The sequence below is a fragment of the Podarcis cretensis genome (genome assembly GCF_951804945.1).
Source record: "Podarcis cretensis genome assembly, chromosome: 14".
NCBI lineage: Eukaryota > Metazoa > Chordata > Lepidosauria > Squamata > Lacertidae > Podarcis > Podarcis cretensis.
In genome coordinates, this window is record NC_137183.1 from 30,229,772 (window position 1) to 30,249,330 (window position 19,559).

Here is a 19,559-nt window from a genome sequence, read left to right on the forward strand (position 1 = left end):
GTTATATGATCAAAGCATATTGTCCTGGTGAACAACCTGACTCCTGAATTCTGTGCCCACTGACATTTTCGAAACATCTTCAGAGGCAGCCCTGCGTATAACACATTGCAGTAATCTAACCTAGAGGTTACCAGAGCATAATCAACTGAAGTTAGGCTATTCTTGTCCAGACAGGGGTGCAGCTGGGCCACCAGTCTAAACTGATGGTTAGAGCATGGTGCTAATAACGTCAAGGTCCTGGGTTTGATCCTCATACCTACATATTCCAGCATTGCAGGGGCTTGGACTAGATTACCCTCAGGGTCCCTTCCAACTCTACAATTCTATAATTCTAAGGCACTCTGTGCAACCAAGACCACTTGACAAGCAATGGATCTAGAAGTACCCTCAAGCTGTGCATCGGCTCCTTTGCAGGGAGTTAAACTCCTTCAAGAGCAGGCAACCTCCCATCCATCTGGTCTAGGGAACTGCCCACTAACAGTGCCTCAGTCTTATCGGGATTAAGCTCCAGTTTGTTGGCTCTCATCCAGGCCATTACCAAGGCATGACACCTATCCAGCACATCCACTGCCTCACCTGCAGATGTAAAGGAGTAGAGCTGTGTGTCATCCACATATTGCTGATAGCATACTCCAAAACTCCAGATAATCCCTCAGCTGCTTCATTTAGCATGGGGGATAAAACCCTGAGGAACCCCGCACTGAAGGCTCCACAGAGCCAAAGAGCACTCTCCAAGCATCACCCTCTGGAAATGATCATGAAGAGTGGTGCCAACCACCACTAACTTGGACAGCCACTCCAGAAGGATACCATGGCTGATAACATTGAAAGCTGCTGACAGGTCAAGGAGAAGAGGCACATTTCCTCTCTCTTCTGACAGAGATCATCATACAGGGCCACTAAAGCAGTTTTTGTGCCTAGTTGGGCCTAAACCTCAAATGAAATGGATCTGGATCACATTGCCTGGACTGGCTCGGGGCTTCATGGTAAGCAGAAGAGTACATGACAGGTGTTTTGCTGCAAGGGTGGGTGGAAATGTCCTCTGTGTGGGGGATATAGCACTGGCTGCATTCTCATGAATACACTGATCTGATGTTGGCCATTACAGCCCTCACTTCTTTGAAAGGTTAGCCTTAAACCTAAAAAGCAGCTTTTAAAATACCTTTGTGGGGGGGGGGGGGGAGAGTAATGTTTGACACTGCAAGCCTTACTCTAATGCAGCATAATGGGGCCTGTGTGTTCTTTTCCCACTCAGGACCCAGCAGCCACTTCTGTGCCACAGTATAATACATGGCCCTCACACAAAAAAGGGGCTGGGAACTGGAGACTGCCTTCCTTCCACCTACCCAGCTCCTGAAAAATAAGTGAATGATGCAAGCCAATGTGGATCGTGGGACATGGAGAGGGAGAGAGAGAGCGCATCCCAATCCATTGGCAGATTGATACAGGACGACATGGAGGATCCACGAGTATTTTGCTTTAATGGTGGATCAACGTTTTTCTTCAGCAGTTTCCATACTGGCAATAGGTAATGCAGATAGGGGAATTCAGAAGTTTTGAACCATGGAATATGCAATGTTTACTTATCCAAGCCTAAATTTGCTTTGCTATTTTGGGAACATGAATGAAGCGCAGATATGTTTTATTCAAACATGCAATACAAATGCTGTGTGTTAGAGATGAAACTGCAAGCTGCTGTATCTTAAGTTATACACCACTTAGGTTTTCCACTTAGAAAGAAATGAGGAAATAAAAAAGCTGAAACTTGAAACAATCACCATAATAAACAGGAGGGTTTTATTATCTGGGATTAGAAACAGTATGCAGACATAAGCATCATCATGCAGCAACAGAAGGAACTCAATTTTTAAGAGGAAAAAGCTCAGAAATAAATACCCCTATAATGTAACTATGAAGTAGCAATAAAACTGGATATTGTTACAACTTTTACTATTGGAGAGTTCAGCTTGATCACCACTTAAAAGTATGTGCACTCCTATGTACACTTACCTGGGAGTAGGTCCCATAGACTCAGTGGGATTTGCTTCTAAGTACCATGCATACCAAAAGGTTGCAATTGCTTATAATAACTGTAGACAATAATTAGCTATCCCAAGCTAATTTATATCACTACCCCATGAAATAATTCATCACTGAAGATACTAACCTAGGTCTCATGTTTATTTCTATAACCAGAATTAATGCCTGAAAAATCCAGAGCTTCCCATTTGGAACTTTCACTTTGAGCTTCATGGATTTCAGAAACAAGTTTGCATAAACTGAAACAAGCTTTTCACACATTAGTTTGCTCCTTAATTGATGGGAAGCTTCCATACAATTCTAGTTCTTTCACAATGCAGAAGATGTGTGAATCTGAGGCAAGTGAGAAGCAGTGTCAGAGGCTGGGTTTGGGACACAAAAGGTTTGTGTCACTGTTTTACGAGTTAGCAGACCCAGCCCAGCTTGTCTTCCTGGACCAAATACCTGATGGTGTTGTCTGTGTGGTAATTCAAACAGAACTTTTCCAATTACAGATAGGTAGCCGTGTTGGTCTGCCATAGTCAAAACAAAAAAAAATCCTTCCAGTAGCACCTTAAAGACCAACTAAGTTAGTTCTTGGTATGAGCTTTCGTGTGCATGCACACTTCTTCAGATACACTGAAGAACTTTTCCAAAACACTCAGCCTTATGTGTGGTTTATTTATATACACTTGATTGTAAAAACAACAACCACAACCACCCCTCAAAGCAGTTTAGTAATCCAGTCAAATGCAGCAGCAAAATGCTACCCGCCTCCCAAGGTCTAATATTTGCAGCAGTGTGAACTGTGACAAACACGGCTTTTAAGACTATTGCACTTGTCCTGAAAGTGGCTGAAGAGAGATGATTTACTTGAGAGCAAGAGTATGGAGAGTGCCGTTAACTAGATACCTCAACCCTAGTCCGGACTTGAATTATATTATCACCTATTCTAAAGGTGTCCACTCAGCCACCTGAACCAGCATTTCCGCTCTCTTGCCTTTTGAAGCTTCAGACCTGCTGTGAAAGTGAGATGACTGGATCTCTTTCCCCTTCTCTGCTCCTCCTGTCTGTTCCCCCTTGGTCCAAACTGACTCTTCCCCTCTAGTGCTATTTTTCTTATGGTCCTCCCACTGGCTCTACTCAAGGCTGGGAGAGACTGCTTGACCGGAAGAGATGGGACACCATTTTTAATGGGGCAGAGATGCTTCCTCTTAATCCAAGTAAAGCAGGATGTAGCCAGCAAATTTAGGCAAGCCAAGCAGAAAAATGTGTCCTCTGGTGCAGTCGCAGAGCAGTTCTGCCAACATAATAGTATCGCTGGACATTTCTTACTAGAAAGACTCCTTGAATTATTAGAGAGATGAATTGTGCAGAACAATTATCATCCATGGGAGAAGTCAAATCTGTGTGTGTCATCATTTTCCAGAGAGGAGCTTCCCAGCACCTCTCCTGAGACAATCTAATACAGTTGTGGGTGATGATAAGTTGCCACTTGCTTTCACCCAATGGGATTCAGTTTTACCAAGGGGTAGGGGGAAGGAAGAAAAACAACCAGCATGACTGACAGCTGTTGTAAGGGGATTCTCACTGCCAAAAGCACTTCTACTTGGCTCCACTACTTCTGGTGGCTTGTTAAGAGTCATGGTTGCATTGCCTGGCTGCAGGAAATGAATACATCCATGTTCCATGCGATGGCTTTTGCAGACAGTGTGCATGTATGAACAAACACATGGGTGTGTCAGAGCTTTACAGGAAAAATGGTCCAACTTGTAGACAGAACTAGAGATAACAGTAGACCAGCCTCATCTGTTCCAGAAGTGTTATTCACCTTGTGCTGGTGGAACTTTGAAAAGAGCGGATTCTCTTATTTCCAGCAACAACCAGACACTCTCCACTTCCAAGTCTACTCCTGACTTTAAGGGCAAGAGAAACCCTCACCTTCAAAATGGAACCTAAATCTGACACCTCTTGCTCAGCACTAGTGAAATATTCTCTCTTACGGTACAAGTGAAAAGTGAACAGAAGTGGTACCAGTACTTTTGGGGGGTGAGGAAGAGAACTGGTGTCTGGGCAAGAACCTGTTCCCCTCCCTGCAAAAAAGCTTGGGCTACCCAGATATCAGAGCACACCATAGAGAAAGAATGCTTGCAGTGAGAAAGCAATATCTTTGCTATGTTACAAGAAATGTTTGACCATAACAGTTTAATAGGAAAAGGACAAAAGAACGATATGAAACATTTGATAGATATGACTCAAGTACCATACACTTCCCCTCCTTTGTATCAACATTTTTACATAAACACAACAATTAGTCTGATTAGTGGAGGGGCTTAAATATATTTAAATCATGTAAAATATTTTCAAAGTTGCTAAAAGGTCTGACGCTTTGCCATTGAACAAGACAGGAATATATTTGTACACCTCATTATACAAAGAGACAACAAATCAAGTCATCAGTTGTACAACCGCGCTTCTCTCCCCAGGCACAACAGGCCAGCCCCCTGCAGTGCTCCACCCTGGAAAGAACCAGCTTGCTCCCCCTCCCCCTCTTCGGAAAAGGTGAAGAGTCTATTTACTACATCAATACAGCTTGGTACTAACTAGGCAACCTCTCAGTTAGTATTAGTTAAAAGCATGCTGGTAACTTTAATGCTCCTTATTTCAACATGTAAATGCATCAAATTAAAATTCCATGTTTAAAATTGTATGAAATTTGATTTCTAGGATTAAGTGCCACATTCAAATTTTCCCTCTCTTACCACCTGTGCCGGAGTGTATCTATCTGCAAAACATGCAATTAAAAGTACCATCCATGGAGAATCCTGCAACTGGACACGGCCTGAAGGGTTCGGCAAGGGCGTCCATCCGCTTGCAGCAGCGGTTACAAGTGCTGGATACCAACTAGAGACCAACTAGAAGGGAGGAAGTGGCAGCAGAAACAATGGTGGCCTCTCACACGGAGATGTTTCAAAGCTCCCTGACGAAACACAGTTGCATGATAAAATCGGAAAGTCACAGTAATAATCCCGCCCCACATGATCTGGGCTGTGCGCGTGGCTTGGCTTAACTCATCTACACTGAAGTCAGCAGTTTGCAGCAGAAGCCAAGGGAGTCTCTCACGGCAGCAAAGAGAGCTGTGCAAATGTGTGTGTGTTTGGAAGCCTCAACAGAAGCACAAAAGCAAGCAAAGCGACCCTGAATTCCATTGGTTGGGCTTTTCCTTAGAGAAGGAACTAGTTTTGGCCCTGGAGATGGATGTAGGCTGGGCTGGGAGGAGTCCTCAGGCTGGGAGCATGTGGCGCTCTAGCAGCAAGGAGGGAGGCAGGGCACTGGGGGGGGGGGGCAGTCTCATTTCGCAGTGTTCTGGTGGTATATGTGTCGCCAAACCTCGTGTATCTTTTTGCACCATTTATGAGCGTTCCCACTTGGGTCCATCAGGTAGTATGTCCTGTTAGGCTACAAGTAAACAAAGATTTAGTCCCTACTCATTTCTGCAGCAAGAACCTAACTGAGCTGAACAAGGCCAGAAGGCAGTGCATGGGCTTGGGCCTCCCTTCCCTCCCCTGGGGATGAAGGTTGCACACAGTACTTTGTACATCAGAAGTCTCTCACTGTAAAAACCAGACAACAGGCATGAGCTATTAAAAGGCAGGGGTGGCTGTGTGAGCCAACTCTGGCCTGAGAAGGTACAAGAGTCATCAGTGTGTGGAGCTGTGTCACTGGGGAGCTGCTACTTCAGGAAGTTCTAGATCCATTTTTCAAAAAAGGGGAAGGATCCCACAGCCAATTAACACCTCCAGCACCTCCCAGGAAGCACTGGCAGCAGAATGGGCCTGCTAATACCACACCTGCAAGAGCCCACAGAACAGGACCTGTCAAGTCAGAACTTGTCAGCAGGAAGAGGTCACTTACTGTGTGAACAAAGAAGGTCTTGAAGTTCTTGGCTTCCGGCCGGAGTTCCAGCGACCAAGGTATTTCTCCTTTCAGAATTTTGTTGACAGGGTCCACATAGTACAAGTGTGGCCCTTCAGTGAGCAGCAGCTGACGCCTGCGAGCAAAGAGCCCCTGCAGAGGAGGACACAACACTTAGAGCTAAGCCAGCGCTGCAGGTCAGCAACTTCAAAGAAAGGAACAAGAAAGGCAGGATTCTAGCACCATCACAGGATACTGCTTAGGACTCAACACTCTTGTTATAGAGCACAAAGTGATCATCACAACATCTTCTGAGCAGCCTCTCTGCCATTTCCATATGCAACACAACCAGCTCACAGGACGAGGAAGGGGAAGTACCTATTAACTTTTTTGCCTTTCCTGCAACAGTCTCCAAACCAAATTTTGGACAAATGATGAAATGACTTCAAAGCTCAAACTCTCTTCTAGGCAACACTCTCTTTCCCTGAGACCCTCATTCCCTATGACAGCAGGGGAACTGTCATCATGGGAGTGGGACCTCCCTGAAGACCTCATCCAACACTCTCTCTGCCTCTTTTGCCGTTTCCAGGTCTGGGAACCAACTTGTTCCTGGAGCTCACTGTACTCTAGAAACACCCACAACTTCTGCCCAATGGGGAGATAGTCAAATATATGGCAGGCTCTGCAAAACACTAGAAGGCCTCCCTCCCTCCCCACTAGTTTATTTATTTTTTTAGTTACCTAATTACCAACCACCTGGTACACATGGAAGAGCATACAAATAAAATTATGAAATGTGGAGGTCAAGGAGAACAAACAGGGTTACACTCCCCACCACAAACTACAACATTTGGATAATCTGCTTTTGGTTTCTCTTAATATGTTTCTTTCCCCTCCACTACTCTGCAGGTTTTTTTTATTTCATATCCCCAAGTACTTTAGACTCACAAGTACAATCATTTAAAGAATGAATCCGAGGCACAGGATAAGGTGACTTACCTTCCGTTTGTCAACTGGACCCATTTTCAGTATTAGATTATTTTCTACAAACTGGTGCCTGAGAAGAAAACATCACCTTGTGTTATTTCCATCAATCCATCATTCATTGCCAAGCCATCCACTTACAGGCTTTTAGATACAGAGTGTCAGTGAGAGGAGGAAAAGTAGCCAGCAGCCAGATGTAGCTAGCAGCACTTTTATGGGACTGTCAGCTCTGGGTCAGATCCCATGGCAGAAATTGGCTGCATTTCTAAGCTCTGGCCAATTCAAATGGTCCTGGTTCCCCCTTTTCTAAAGCCCCAGATTCTGCCACCCTCCATTGTTAGGAACATGCAAGTGAGGTGCAAGACTGATGAAGCTGAACTTTATTTGTGGAGCAGGATGTCACTCAAGAGAGGGGGAGGGAGGGAGGGAGAGAAAGCAAGTGTAAGCACATGTGTGCACACACATTTGCATAAGCCACTCTATGGGGGAAAAACCCCACATCCCGCAGTGCTTACCAGGGATTTCCACCAGCCTGCTTTGCCAAGAGTAACCTTTTCTCCTTTTCAGAGAACTGGAGGTCCAGCTCAAAGGAATTGCTGTCGAGGTTGTGAATGTATTGCTCTATGTTGTTGCTGCTGCCTGAGGTTTGTGGGGTGGACGTCTCCGGGGAAGACAAGGACTGAGAAGAGGCGGAGCCAGACACTTGCAGGCAGCCAAACTGACTCAGGAGATTGTCATACTATCAAAATGAGAAATATAGTTTTCAGAATAAATGGGGGCAAAGTATGTGGCATCTTACCCTTTTCTTCTGACCAATATATCTGCCAACATAATATCCAAGTTGTCTTCAAGAGTAAATCCAGTAACATTAATGGGCCTAAATTAGATGTGCCAATGAATGTGACTAACAATGGATACAACCAATGTTATATTATTTATTTATTATTCTGAATGCTCTCTTTAAATGCTACTAGTACTATCATGTACTTACGCTGTATAAACACTGTAAGCCCATACTTTAGGAAAGCAACACATTTCATCTACAAGAAAACAAACAGCTTCCAACATACAGTATCATAAAATACTGTATTTTTCTGTGTATAAGACTATATTCCCCCCCAAAAAAGTAAGTTTAAAAAGGTTGGGGGGGCATCTTATACACAGAATGTTGCAATTATTTATTTATTAATTTAGGCTAAAAATCGTCTTATACATGGGGGCGTCTTATACACGGAAAAATATGGTAGCTGAGTGGCCGTCTTTTATTTTACTCAGTACATCACTTTTGCCATCAAGGCAAAATCCCACTCATTTTCTGGCCACTTGTTCTGCTGTTAGTGATATTCTCCATTTCTTTGCTTAAAAACATTCTTGCTTCAATTCACAAATGGGACTAATTCCTTATGCTCTGTCTCACTGAGGCTTCAACACAATTTAGTGAGGACAGGACCTAGAGAGGTTTCATAATCTATGGACTGTAAAATGCTTGATCTGCTTCCTTTTTAATAATAGCATTAATAATAACCACCTCCCTTCTCCTGTTGACATTTCCGGCACATGCTTGTACTGGACTTTTTCTACTTTCCTTTCCAGTTATACTTAAGAAAATCAGTAGGCTTCCCAAGATTTTCACCAGAATGATTTTACCTATATTCTGCAGCTATTTAACTAAATTTTATGGGTGATTTGCAAGTCATAAGAGGCCAATTTAAATCAAGAGGCTCCAGTAGAGTGATTTCAATGGGTCTACAATTGAGTATGACACTGAGACACTGGATATCACGCTGCATCGTAATAAAGGGTTGTTTTACCTAATTTCTCCAAATCAGTTAATTTCCTCAGAGCAATCCTCACCCAATCTGGGTAAGGCACAGTAGAGTGTAATGGGCAGCATAGCCACTGCTCCATCAGTTGCACATAGCAACCAGGACAGATGTGGGGGCAAGCAAACCCTTGTTCCACCCTACAGTCCACCCTGGGACTGCTGACAGCAGTGGAGCCAGTTCAGTCCTCCTGCTCCAGAACACCCCATTTGGCAGGCAGCATGAGAAATTCAGTGGTGCTGGAGGAGTGCTGCTGAGGCCACTCTGAACAGCAGAAGGAGATTTCTGCCCTATCCATCCATGCTACCCACCCCCAATATGGCAGATGAGGGGGCTCGGGTCGCAGCCTCACTTGATTCACTATCTACATAATTTATTACCCATTTTACGTTAGGACACTCAAGCCAAAGGGGGGGGGAAGGTTTGTTGGATTCAATTTTCTCCTAATTTCTGAAGGATCAATAGTCCTGCCTTGATTGATTAAATATATGTATCAGAAAAATCCCTGTCTCCAAATTTTAAAGCCTCTAATTCTTTCACAAATTTCACCAGTGATCCCATATTTTTAACCAGCTGGAAACTAGAACATTTCCTTTTACTTGCTTTGTTCTATTTCATTATCTCCTCACAGTATATCCATGTATCACTCTTTAACCCTCCACTTGCATGCAGAAATTCTGCGAGAGAGGGAGGAAGCTGGGAAGGAGTTCTGCTTTCAGCTCAGTATCTGCTCTCACCCTCTGGTCATGTGAACTGGACAAGTGAAAGTGAGGGTGACAGAGGAGCCAAGGATTAGATCAGAACAAGAACTACAGGCCTATTTCTCCCTTGAAGGATGCAAGAGTATTGAAAAGACCTCTATGGAGCATGGTAGATCAAGATGGGAACTCCTACTGAGAATGCTGAGATGGATGGAGAAGGATGTGAGGCACTCACAAGGACAAACTGCCCTTCAGCAGCCTTTGATCTCCCCTGGCATCAGTATCAAAGCCTGCACTTACATTTCCATAGCAATCCTCATCATCTTCTGACATTGCGGGCAAATATGCAGTGAGCTTGGGTGGTGTCTGAAGATGCAGATTCTCCCAGGTGATGGAGTCGAAAAAGGGGTGGGCCTTCAAGGGCTCATATCCTCCCATTTCTTCACAGCCTAACCTCTTGGTAGCATCTTGGACCTGGTTAAGTGAAGACACAGTTACATTTTCCCTGGAAAGACTCAGGGGGCGTCTTTGGCTCCACTCCCTGTCATTTCAGATCTTGGTGATTCAGTCAGTCCACCTCTGTGGACAATCTGTTAATATGGGACCTTTGATGTACCTTGCAGAAGTGAGACTCCAGGAAGGAGGAGGACAATTGAGATTTCTTCTCCAAGCACCCCTTCATGGTGATTCACAAGGGGCTTTTGCAATAACCCATGAAACAAAGGCTTGTATAGGTTTAACTGGCATAAAGCAACGGAATAGAGATCCTCTCAAGGAACTGGTCATGGAGTCAACTTGTTTTGCTCCACTTCCTAAAGCAAGTGGGAAGCAAGTGGCCAATTAAAAGAGAAAAGAGATGGAAGGAGACAGGCAGGAAGGAAAGGAATGATGGTTGCTGGCCTTGAGGCTGACATCTGTATCACATGGTTCTTGTGGTGCTAAAATCTTGAACACCATCTGACTGAAAAGTTCCAGCTAGTTTGGGAACAAAACTAACAGTCTAGTTCCATGAAGAGAGGGAAAGTAGGGGGGCCTTAGCTGGAAATTAATATCTCAACACAAGGTATAAAGGAGTATATCTGTGGGTCGGGGTGAGGCTGGGAAGAGAGAGGGCAGAAAACCCCATGGGAAGGCAGTGGGGATTAAGAAACAAGGCTCTGAAGATGCTTTGTGGAAAAGCAGGAGGGACAGGGAACAAGTCAAAGGGGCAACAGTTGGGGGGCGGGACTCTGAAGCCTAGAGGGCCAAAACACCGGCTGGGATAGAACAGCAGCAATGAGTACCACATTTTGTGCAAGTTATCTGACTGGAAGCTTCTAGCATGCATTTGAAACTTTTGACAATACAATTCATTTACCAAAAGCTTTTCTACGAGATCTTTTGCCTTCGGAAAGAACTTCTCTGGGAATTCATACTCCAATTTGATTATCTTCTGGAATATGAGATATTCATTTCTGCAAAAAGGATGGGGAAAAGTATAGTTACATCTATGCAAACATTTCCTATAAGTCTACTTCAAGGTTGAAACTATTCCACCCTATGGGTACACAGGCAAACACTAACTTGGTGGGAAGTCTGGCACTGGTGTGCTCCAAAGTCTTACCCGGCTCTGAATGGTGGTAATCCTGCTACAAGCTGGTATACGATGCAGCCAAGAGCCCACAGATCCGAACTGCATCATCAAGACAGGCAAAAAGATGAGAAGGCAAAGCAGAAGAGTTAGCACTGTGGGCATATCCAATTTCACCATCTCCTTGTTCAGGCACCCACAACAAAAGCATACAACATATTCCCTTTCAGGCAGAACTGCAAATTCCCCTGGAGTATCAGACTTTAATTTATTTGGAATGCCTGGTAAAGGCACCTTGAAGAAAAGGTGTTTATCCCTGGGCGTTTCCCAAGGATCTGCTGCAGAAGCTGCCACTGTGCACTTCCTGAACCAGATCTATGTATTTCCTCATCTTGGGTTAGGCTCCCACAGGAAGGATGGAAGCAGCAGAAGAGAGCCTTCAGCAAGGTCCCAATAGGACTGAGCGATATCAGCTTTTCAACAACGCAGTGTATCGCAAGCCAAACATCGCAGTTTGGTGACATACTGCAATGCTGAAAAAACAAGATGCATTGTCCTCTCCCCGCAAAACACTGGGTGAAACTGCCCCAGCTCTCACCTCGAGTGCTGAGGCAGTTTCACCCAGACTCGTGGGTTAGGACAATGCAACTTGTTTGCGCTGGGCTGGGGGCTCTTTTAACTGCTCAACTAAGGAAAGGAACTCCTCAGCCGAGCAGTTGAAAGATGCATAGGGAGGAAACAGCTATATGGGCGCCTCGTCAATAGAGCTTGTTTTTCCCTCTCCGTTGTATGAGGGCTGAATTGGGACCTAGGCCTGGGTGATATATTGCCTGGGACTGGTATGAGGAGTAGACCACAATGTCGGCTTCACTCAGCGGTATATCGCTGGTGAAACCACCACTGCTCCCGAGTCCCTCTGTTAGCAGTGCCTGCTGGAGGAAGGAACAGTCCTGAGCAATATATTGATATATCGCCCAGGCCTAGGTCCCAATACAGCCCTTTGAAGAAGATCCCAGGCTGAATAGATGCTTAAAAAAATTAAAATAAAATAAATGGCCCACACAGAGCTTTCTAGTTCTCTGTCTTGTTTAATGTACAAACCAAGTAAAGCGGCAAGAGATTGCAGCAAGAAAACATGATGACAATGCTTAGAACGTCTTGTTTCATGTTTTGATGGTATGTTATGTTAAATCCAAGTGCTAATGAACTATTCATGTTACAGAAAAATAAGACAAAAGCAATCCTAAGAGCCATTGTAATGCTGTTTAAAAATTTTCCAGTGTTGATTATGCAGGAGGCACTGAGGCACAAGAATAGGGTGTACCCTAATGGAAATAGGCCTCACCCATTTGCCTTGAAGATCTCTCTCTCAGTCATAAAACCCCTCTACAAAGGCAACATATGTAACTCACCTTTTGCAGGCAGACTTCTCTGTTAACAGCTCTGGAGACACATACTGTGCTGTCCCAACAAAGGAGTTCGCCCGTGCTGAAGAAACCAAGATGCAAGTAAGCATTTAATCATTAAAAATGTTCTTACAAGGTCCTCATGAAGGCTTGGATGTGTTCATTTGGAAACAATGCTTTCATTTTTGTTGTGCAATTCAAATTTCATCAGCTTTTATTTAACTATATTTGTAGGCATCCAATATTACATAATGACTATTGCTTTTCAAACGCTCCCCGCCCCCTCAACACTAAGCATTACTAAGCAGCATTTCACCCCATGGGCACCCCACTATCACCTGATTTCAGCTGCCCCATTTTAGTGACCCCGCAGGTTTCCTCTCTGATGTCATCTCCTGTGGTATAGCCATTTTACCTTTACTCAGTAAAGAACCGTCATAAACCCCATTGAGATGTAGCATCGGATACTGTGGTCAGTTTTAAGGAATTTGAAACTGCAGAAGGTTGCTTTAGTCGTTGACAGGTTGAGAAATTGCACCCACCTCGCTTGCTGTCTGCAGACAATACTTTTGCTGTCCCAAAGTCTGTAATCTGAATGTGCATGTCTCCGCTGAGCAAAATGTTCTCTGGCTTCAGGTCCCTGCAAAAGGCACAGCTGGGAATGAGCCATGCATGCACAGAGTCATGCCCTCACCAACTATTTGTGTCCCCTGGGGAAATCCCGAGTTGTCAATGTAATGCCCTAACCATGGATAGTTGATTCTCCCCCAGGCTTCTAAAGTAACAGCAGCTATCTAGGAAATTAAGCCTGTCCTTTGGCCTTTACTGTCTCTGCCTGTTCTGGTAGGTTTGAAGTAGATTCCTACCTGCTCCTCTGCCTGGCATTGGGAGCTACTTCCCAAATGATTAGGAGGTGACTAGGCAGCAGGGGGACATGGAGCAAATCTGAATGTTAGATCATGCTGAGTTCTTCTCTTCTGCCTTCTACTGCAGGCAGGCAAACAGTACGGAAGAGGTGCTACATTTACTCTGTTAGAGACCTGGCAGAATGGGACGTCCCTCTCCTCTACAAAAAAAAAACCAAGGCAAAAGGCGACAGAGGGAGGAAAAGAAAGATTTCAACTGTCCAAAATCCCCATCCATTGCTTGATACTTTGTACTCCAAGGCAGCCAATGCCTTGTGCCAAATTAACTAGGCTGGTGTCGCCACAGGTGAGGAATGCAGGAAAGCCAGGAAGTCTCAACAAAGGTACCTAAGACACTGCTATGCTTGCTTTGGAAACTTTTGAGTTTTGAGCCACCAGGAGAAATCTATCAGGAGGGCAACAAACGGTAACTATGACAACAGCAACAAGAACCAAGAATAGATGGATTTGAATTCATTACATTACCTGTGAATGATTCCCTTTCCGTGCAAGTACTCTAATGCAGACACAATTTCAGCAGTATAAAACCTAGTACATGTCTCATCAAATGAGCCAATCTTCCGGATGTATTTTAGAAGCTCTCCATTTTTGGCGTAGCTAAGACCAAAATCTGAATACTAAGTTAAGGATAATTTATACTGTGAATCTCTGGACCCTAAAACACAAAGGCAGATAATCTGAGGCAATGTTAGAAGGGATAGGTGGCGATGTGCTTGGAAAGAGAAGACTGAACTCTGCACACAGCCAAAGATTTACCGTATTGGCCCGAATATAAGCCGCACTTTCCCCCCAATTTTGGACCCTGAAAAGTTAAAAGTAAGGCTTATATTGGTGATTTTTTTACCATATGCTGCTGAAAGCAGCTGGGAAGCGCATGTTTGGCGGGGGGGGGGGTGCGCCTCCCAGCTAGTTGGCAGTGTGCGCTCCCTAGCTGCTTGATGGGGGGGGGGGGAGCGGCAAGCCCACCTCCCAGCTGGTTGGCGGTGGGGGTGGAGCGTGTGCACCACCAACCAGCAGGGAGGTGGCCACGCCACTGCCCCCCCCACAGAGCAGCTAGGGAGCATGTGCAGCCTCCCAGCTGGTTGGCGGTGCACACACTCCCTAGCTGGTTAGCCTGCGCACTCCTCCCCCCCCCCACCGCCAAGCAGCTAGGGAGCACGCGTACCGCCAACCAGCTCAGAGGCAGGCACCCAGCTACCCAAGCCGGTGCTGGTGCTGGGCTCTGAGCACGCTCCGTGCCTGCCTCCTGGCACTACCGCCCTGAACGGGGGGCGGCCGGCACCAGCACCTGCAAATAAACCTTGAATTTTAAGTGTGCAGCTTATATTCGGGCCAATACGGTACAGTGGTTAACTTAGTCTCCAACCATTTTGGGACAAGGGGCACATTTGGAGATAAAAGAAACTTGTGGACACCACAAAATACACATTGAACAGAAGAAAAACTGGTGGTATTCAGAAACAGCCCCATACACCTAAAAGGCAAAGCACAGACACCTAGAGACAAACAAAACACAGTAAAAACAACAACAAACCTCCTCCTACCACAACACACTAGGCAATCTCATCAAACAATATCAAATTTAAAAAATCAATTAAAAAATAGAAAGTGGGAGAGGGAGGCTGAGTGGGGTGCCTTAAGGCACTGTCATACCCATGGGGGCCCCAAGATTCGTCCTCTGCCAGGTTTACAAGATTTAAGATTTTTCACATTTGTATCCTGCCTAAGAATTCTGGTACAACTATTTTGAAAACATCACTGGGTTAGCAAATGAAGAAACATGGTTCTTTTTTCCACACACATTGTCCCAACAAATATCACCATGAAACATTTCCATCCAGAAGGATACAGAGCTTCTCATCATCCTGAAAGGTGAAGTAGAGATTGACAAAGAAAGGGTGATCCAGGCAAGACATGATATCTTTCTCCCTATTCACGCACGGCACCTTGCCCTCTTTTATGATGTGGCGCTTCTCCAGAATTTTAACTTTTAAAAAGACAAATAAGTTACAACACACTTGGGAAATACACAGTGAAGCTGCAAACTCATCTGCTCTGCTTGACTATGAAGCTACACTTAGAGAGCAGCTTCCCACAACAGCAGCAGCAGGCGTAACCTAGACTTCCTTTGGCTCCATTATGAGGACAGGACATCATCCATCTAAAATCCACACCCTAATGAAGAAAGGGTTACTCACTGGCATATTCTCTGGAGGTAGACAATTCTCTGGCCAAGAAGACCTGTTAAATGGGAAATAAGAACTGCCTTATGTTTTGCACGCAACTAAGATCCCACAAAAGGTCTCCAACCTACTGAGGGGGTCAGTGGAAAAGGGGAATTCCGCCCATTGGAGCCCAGGGCCCCAAGGGACCATTGCTCTATCCACACCAGTTACATTAGCCAGTCTCATACACATTCCCAGAACTCCCTAAAGACAACATGTAGGAACTGTTCTGGCAGTTCTCCCAACTTCCTAGGGCAGATTTTTTTCTAGGGGGTGGGGGAGTGGGAGTCACTGCACTGGCCTTTGCTAGTGTGCTTGGTTAGTTGAATCTGGTCCTACATGTCCAGAACGGAAGAGGCAAACCATCGTTTTGTAAGAAGTCCTAAAATCCTGGAATCCTAAGGTACCCAAGAGGTTTTTTGTTTTTGATTGGGGGGGGCAGCTATCGCAAGCAATGAAGCATCACAGGGGTGGAGAGTCAAAACCTGCCAATGGAACATGTGCACAACAGCAGGGGTTCAATGAGGACAGACAGAGGTGGTAACCTCATCTCACTAAAAGTCTGGTGTGAGACTGCAGGGGCCACAAGAGGACAAAAAGTACCATAACAGCCAACAGCTGTGAACATTATTTCTCTGACCTCCTGCAGAGCCAAGTAGAACCTTCCTCTGGGCGAGCTGGTGCGCAAAGTGCTTTCCTTAGAGAATGCTAAGTGGGGAGGGGAGGGGGGAGAACTGTCTGAATGATACACAAAGGCCAAATGGCTGGCTTCTGCCACGACACTCCCAGAACCCCCAGTTGCAATAGATACTCACTGTTGAGAAAGACCCTTCGCCCAGAATCTTGACAAAGTTAAAGTCCTCTGGGCGTTTCTTTCGAGGCTGTGGAGGTTGCTGCAAGGATTTTTCACTCCCCCTTGGCTCAGCCGTTGTGCCCTCCATGCTCAGTCCCTGCCTGCTGCCACAGGGAGTAGCAACAGGTGAAGGGCTGGGATCTGCCTGGTTCCTCACCATTGATGGTGATGGGCAGGAACATAAAACCACGCTGGACTGGATTGGAACAGCATCGTACTGAAGGAAAGAGAAAGAATGTACATGATGCTGCAGCTTGCAATCTATTAGCCACACATCCCCGTATACAAGTTGGAAATATACCAAAGTATATACCAATCCACAAAGTTCGGAAGCTGCCTGAAGAACTTGGTAAGTCTAACACATCCAACTAGCTAGAGAGAAACTGAAACAGTCTGAAACCATTTGGCGTTTTAATATTTGACACGCAAACCAGTGAAAAGAGTAGCTTACTCAAATGAAATAATAATTCTGCAATTCATGGCTTTAAAATATCCTTACATAACCAAAGACACCAGAGACTCAAGATGGGACCTTCTGCATGCAAAGCAGGTACACTACCTACTAACTTACAATTCCTCCACTATTTTATTACAATGTGCTCCTAGGACCTCTGGTCATTCTGTCATCTTACAGTAGAATAGTAGCCCCCAAACTACATTCTAATAATAATTATGAGAAACAGTAAATGTTTTTGACTGGAAGCTTAGCATATTGAGGACTGCTATAGTGAATGTATGGAATTGTGGTTCACTGATTGCTTGGTGCCTGTTTTTTCATTGAAACACAGGAAACTACTGATACCAAGTCAGGCTAATTGGTCCATCTAATTCAGTATTGTTTACACTGAGAGGTATTCAAATATCCAAAGTCAAGCAGCTTCCCCATTTATATCAGGAAGCTTTTCAACAAGTTCAACTTTCAGACTTTCCTTTAGACTCTTAACTTTAAGGAAATTAAATGAATGATTAATTCTTTCCTTCCTTCAGTGTTGCTATTTCTTCAGGTGCGAGAGGTTTATAAGATGTCAAGACTCCTCAGAAAACCCAAGTTTCCACATCAGACTGGCTGAAACATTCCTATCCATTTGACATCGCCATTTCAATTTCCTCTGAATAGCTTATCAAGGTCCGCCATCTAGGTATGAATCCAGTTTCAGAGTAAAAATAGTGTTCCAGACTGAATAAATGAGCTAACTTGTAATGGGCCATGGCTTTAATGGCTGCCTTACTATGTCCCACTTGCTCTTGCCAATGCCAAAGAAAAGTACCCAGGCCAGGTATGCCTAGGTTTGAAAGTGTTATAAAAATCCTGCTGACACACATACTTCTGTAGCTTATTACTTCTAACATGATTTTTAAAATGCACACACCCTTGCTACACTTACCCAGCAAATGAAATTTTATGCTGGTTTCAACCCCCACCTGAATTTTGAATCCAGCCCATGATTTTCATTGTGTCAAAGGCTATATATCAGCAATAGACCACAGATAAAAAAACATCAATATGGCATGAAGCTAACTGCTTTTAATTAACTACTGTTGCTTTTATTAATCACTTCTGTTTTAACTGTTTTGTTTAGTTTTAAGAGGTTTAAGGTGATTTTAATGGGATGATTATTTTATTGCTTTATATTTATAACAATTGTGTTCCAAGAGAAAATATACATAGCAGATAATTAAAAATAAACATAATAAATAAAGAACCTCCGGCTCTCTCAGGAGTCACAGCATGTGGTTGACTTGCCCAGGTAATGAGTTCTGTAGCCAGATAGATGGTATACAGTTCAGCAGCTGCTGCCACTGCATACATCCAGCCTTGAGAAGTCTAGGATCACCAGTGAAATGTAAGTTTGTTTTGTAGCAAAATAACATTTTGGCAAGTGCAGTATTTTATGCTCACAGCAAAGAGCAGGTAAACTGCCCCCTGATAATTACTTGCAAAGACATATATAATCCATGCCCTGGCAATATACAATGGTACTTCTTCTTCAGTATGGAACTTTTGTTTGTGAACTGTTTGTGAACAGGGCCTACAAATTTCAAGGCAAAGCCATCCCTGGACTCAGAAGACTCACCATGTGGGATGCTAAAATCCAAGAAGCTAAGACAGCCTTCCTCAACCTGGTGCCCTTCTGATGCCTTGGACTATGATTTCAGCACAGCCATGCTGGCTGCAGCTAATGGGAATTGTAATAAAAATATGTGGAGGGTATCAGGCTCAGGAAGTTTGATCTAGGATGGTGTTACATCTGCCTATCTCTGGGGAACACAGGATAAGCAAGTGTACACTGTTTGCACACAATACATGATGCTAGGCAGATGCACACACAAACTGCACAAGAAATCTGGAATCATTTTCACATTTAAGTCATTCTACAGTACTAAGAAAAGTCAAGTAATCTGATGAAAGTGCAAAGGGCACAGGCACACCTGGGACACCTTGCTACACACCTGTTTGAACTCTGATGGTGGCATAAAGTCACACAATTCTGCAGAAAAGACCATAAGTGTTATAGAACTTGTGGTTTGCATGTATAAAAATGCCAGGCTCTGTTCCATTCAGACTGAACTACTGTTGCCCAGCTCAGGGAATTATTGGTTGGATGAGTCATTGATTTGATTCAATACAATGTGGAGTCTTCTATGCCTCCTATGGCATATGTACTCATGGCTGGCATTTGCATTTTTAATTCTGCTGATAACAAGAGGTCATATGGAAACAACATCTACACTTCCTCAAACACATGTGACATAATGTGAGGACCGGGTAGCTGCCTGTCCTGTGCCAGTTTTCACCAGCTGATATGTATTTGTAAGTAAGCGGGAATAGGTTGGAGTTGGTGCGACAGAACAATGGGCACTTTTTACTAAATGACACTAGAAACAGCCATGACAGTGGCCAACTTTGTCAAAGAAACTACTGGGAAGAATGGCAATTACTCAAGAACTTTAAATCAGGATGTGAAACAAATTTGAAGTAGAACCGGCTGAAAATGAACACCTCTGACAACAAGCATCAAAAGCTACACATATATTGAAAAAAGAAAGAATTCGCTCTACAGCAGCATTTCCTAAGGATTGAGGTATTAGATCTCACCTCACCTGTAAATCAACTGGGCATCCTTTGCATGACGTCT

General features: G+C 44.3%; 1 protein-coding gene across 2 annotated transcripts in view; it reads right to left on the bottom strand.

Annotated features, from left to right (window-relative positions):
* The window catches only part of PDPK1 (3-phosphoinositide dependent protein kinase 1), a 41,660-nt gene that overhangs the window by 21,258 nt on the left and 843 nt on the right, over positions 1-19,559 (bottom strand). Inside the window, exons 2-14 of one of the 2 annotated variants that reach the window (XM_079952793.1) lie at positions 16,385-16,639; positions 15,543-15,585; positions 15,194-15,331; positions 13,810-13,954; positions 12,961-13,058; positions 12,425-12,500; positions 11,046-11,114; positions 10,800-10,896; positions 9,743-9,916; positions 7,434-7,657; positions 6,934-6,991; positions 5,935-6,087; positions 4,208-5,478 (exon numbers count right to left, since the gene is read on the bottom strand). In XM_079952793.1, coding sequence (XP_079808919.1) covers positions 5,371-5,478; positions 5,935-6,087; positions 6,934-6,991; positions 7,434-7,657; positions 9,743-9,916; positions 10,800-10,896; positions 11,046-11,114; positions 12,425-12,500; positions 12,961-13,058; positions 13,810-13,954; positions 15,194-15,331; positions 15,543-15,585; positions 16,385-16,639 — 1,638 coding nt within the window. In that variant the 3' untranslated portion in view covers positions 4,208-5,370. Of the gene's footprint in view, positions 1-4,207; positions 5,479-5,934; positions 6,088-6,933; positions 6,992-7,433; positions 7,658-9,742; positions 9,917-10,799; positions 10,897-11,045; positions 11,115-12,424; positions 12,501-12,960; positions 13,059-13,809; positions 13,955-15,193; positions 15,332-15,542; positions 15,586-16,384; positions 16,640-19,559 lie in introns of those variants that run through there. The other variant, XM_079952795.1, reaches the window with a different exon arrangement.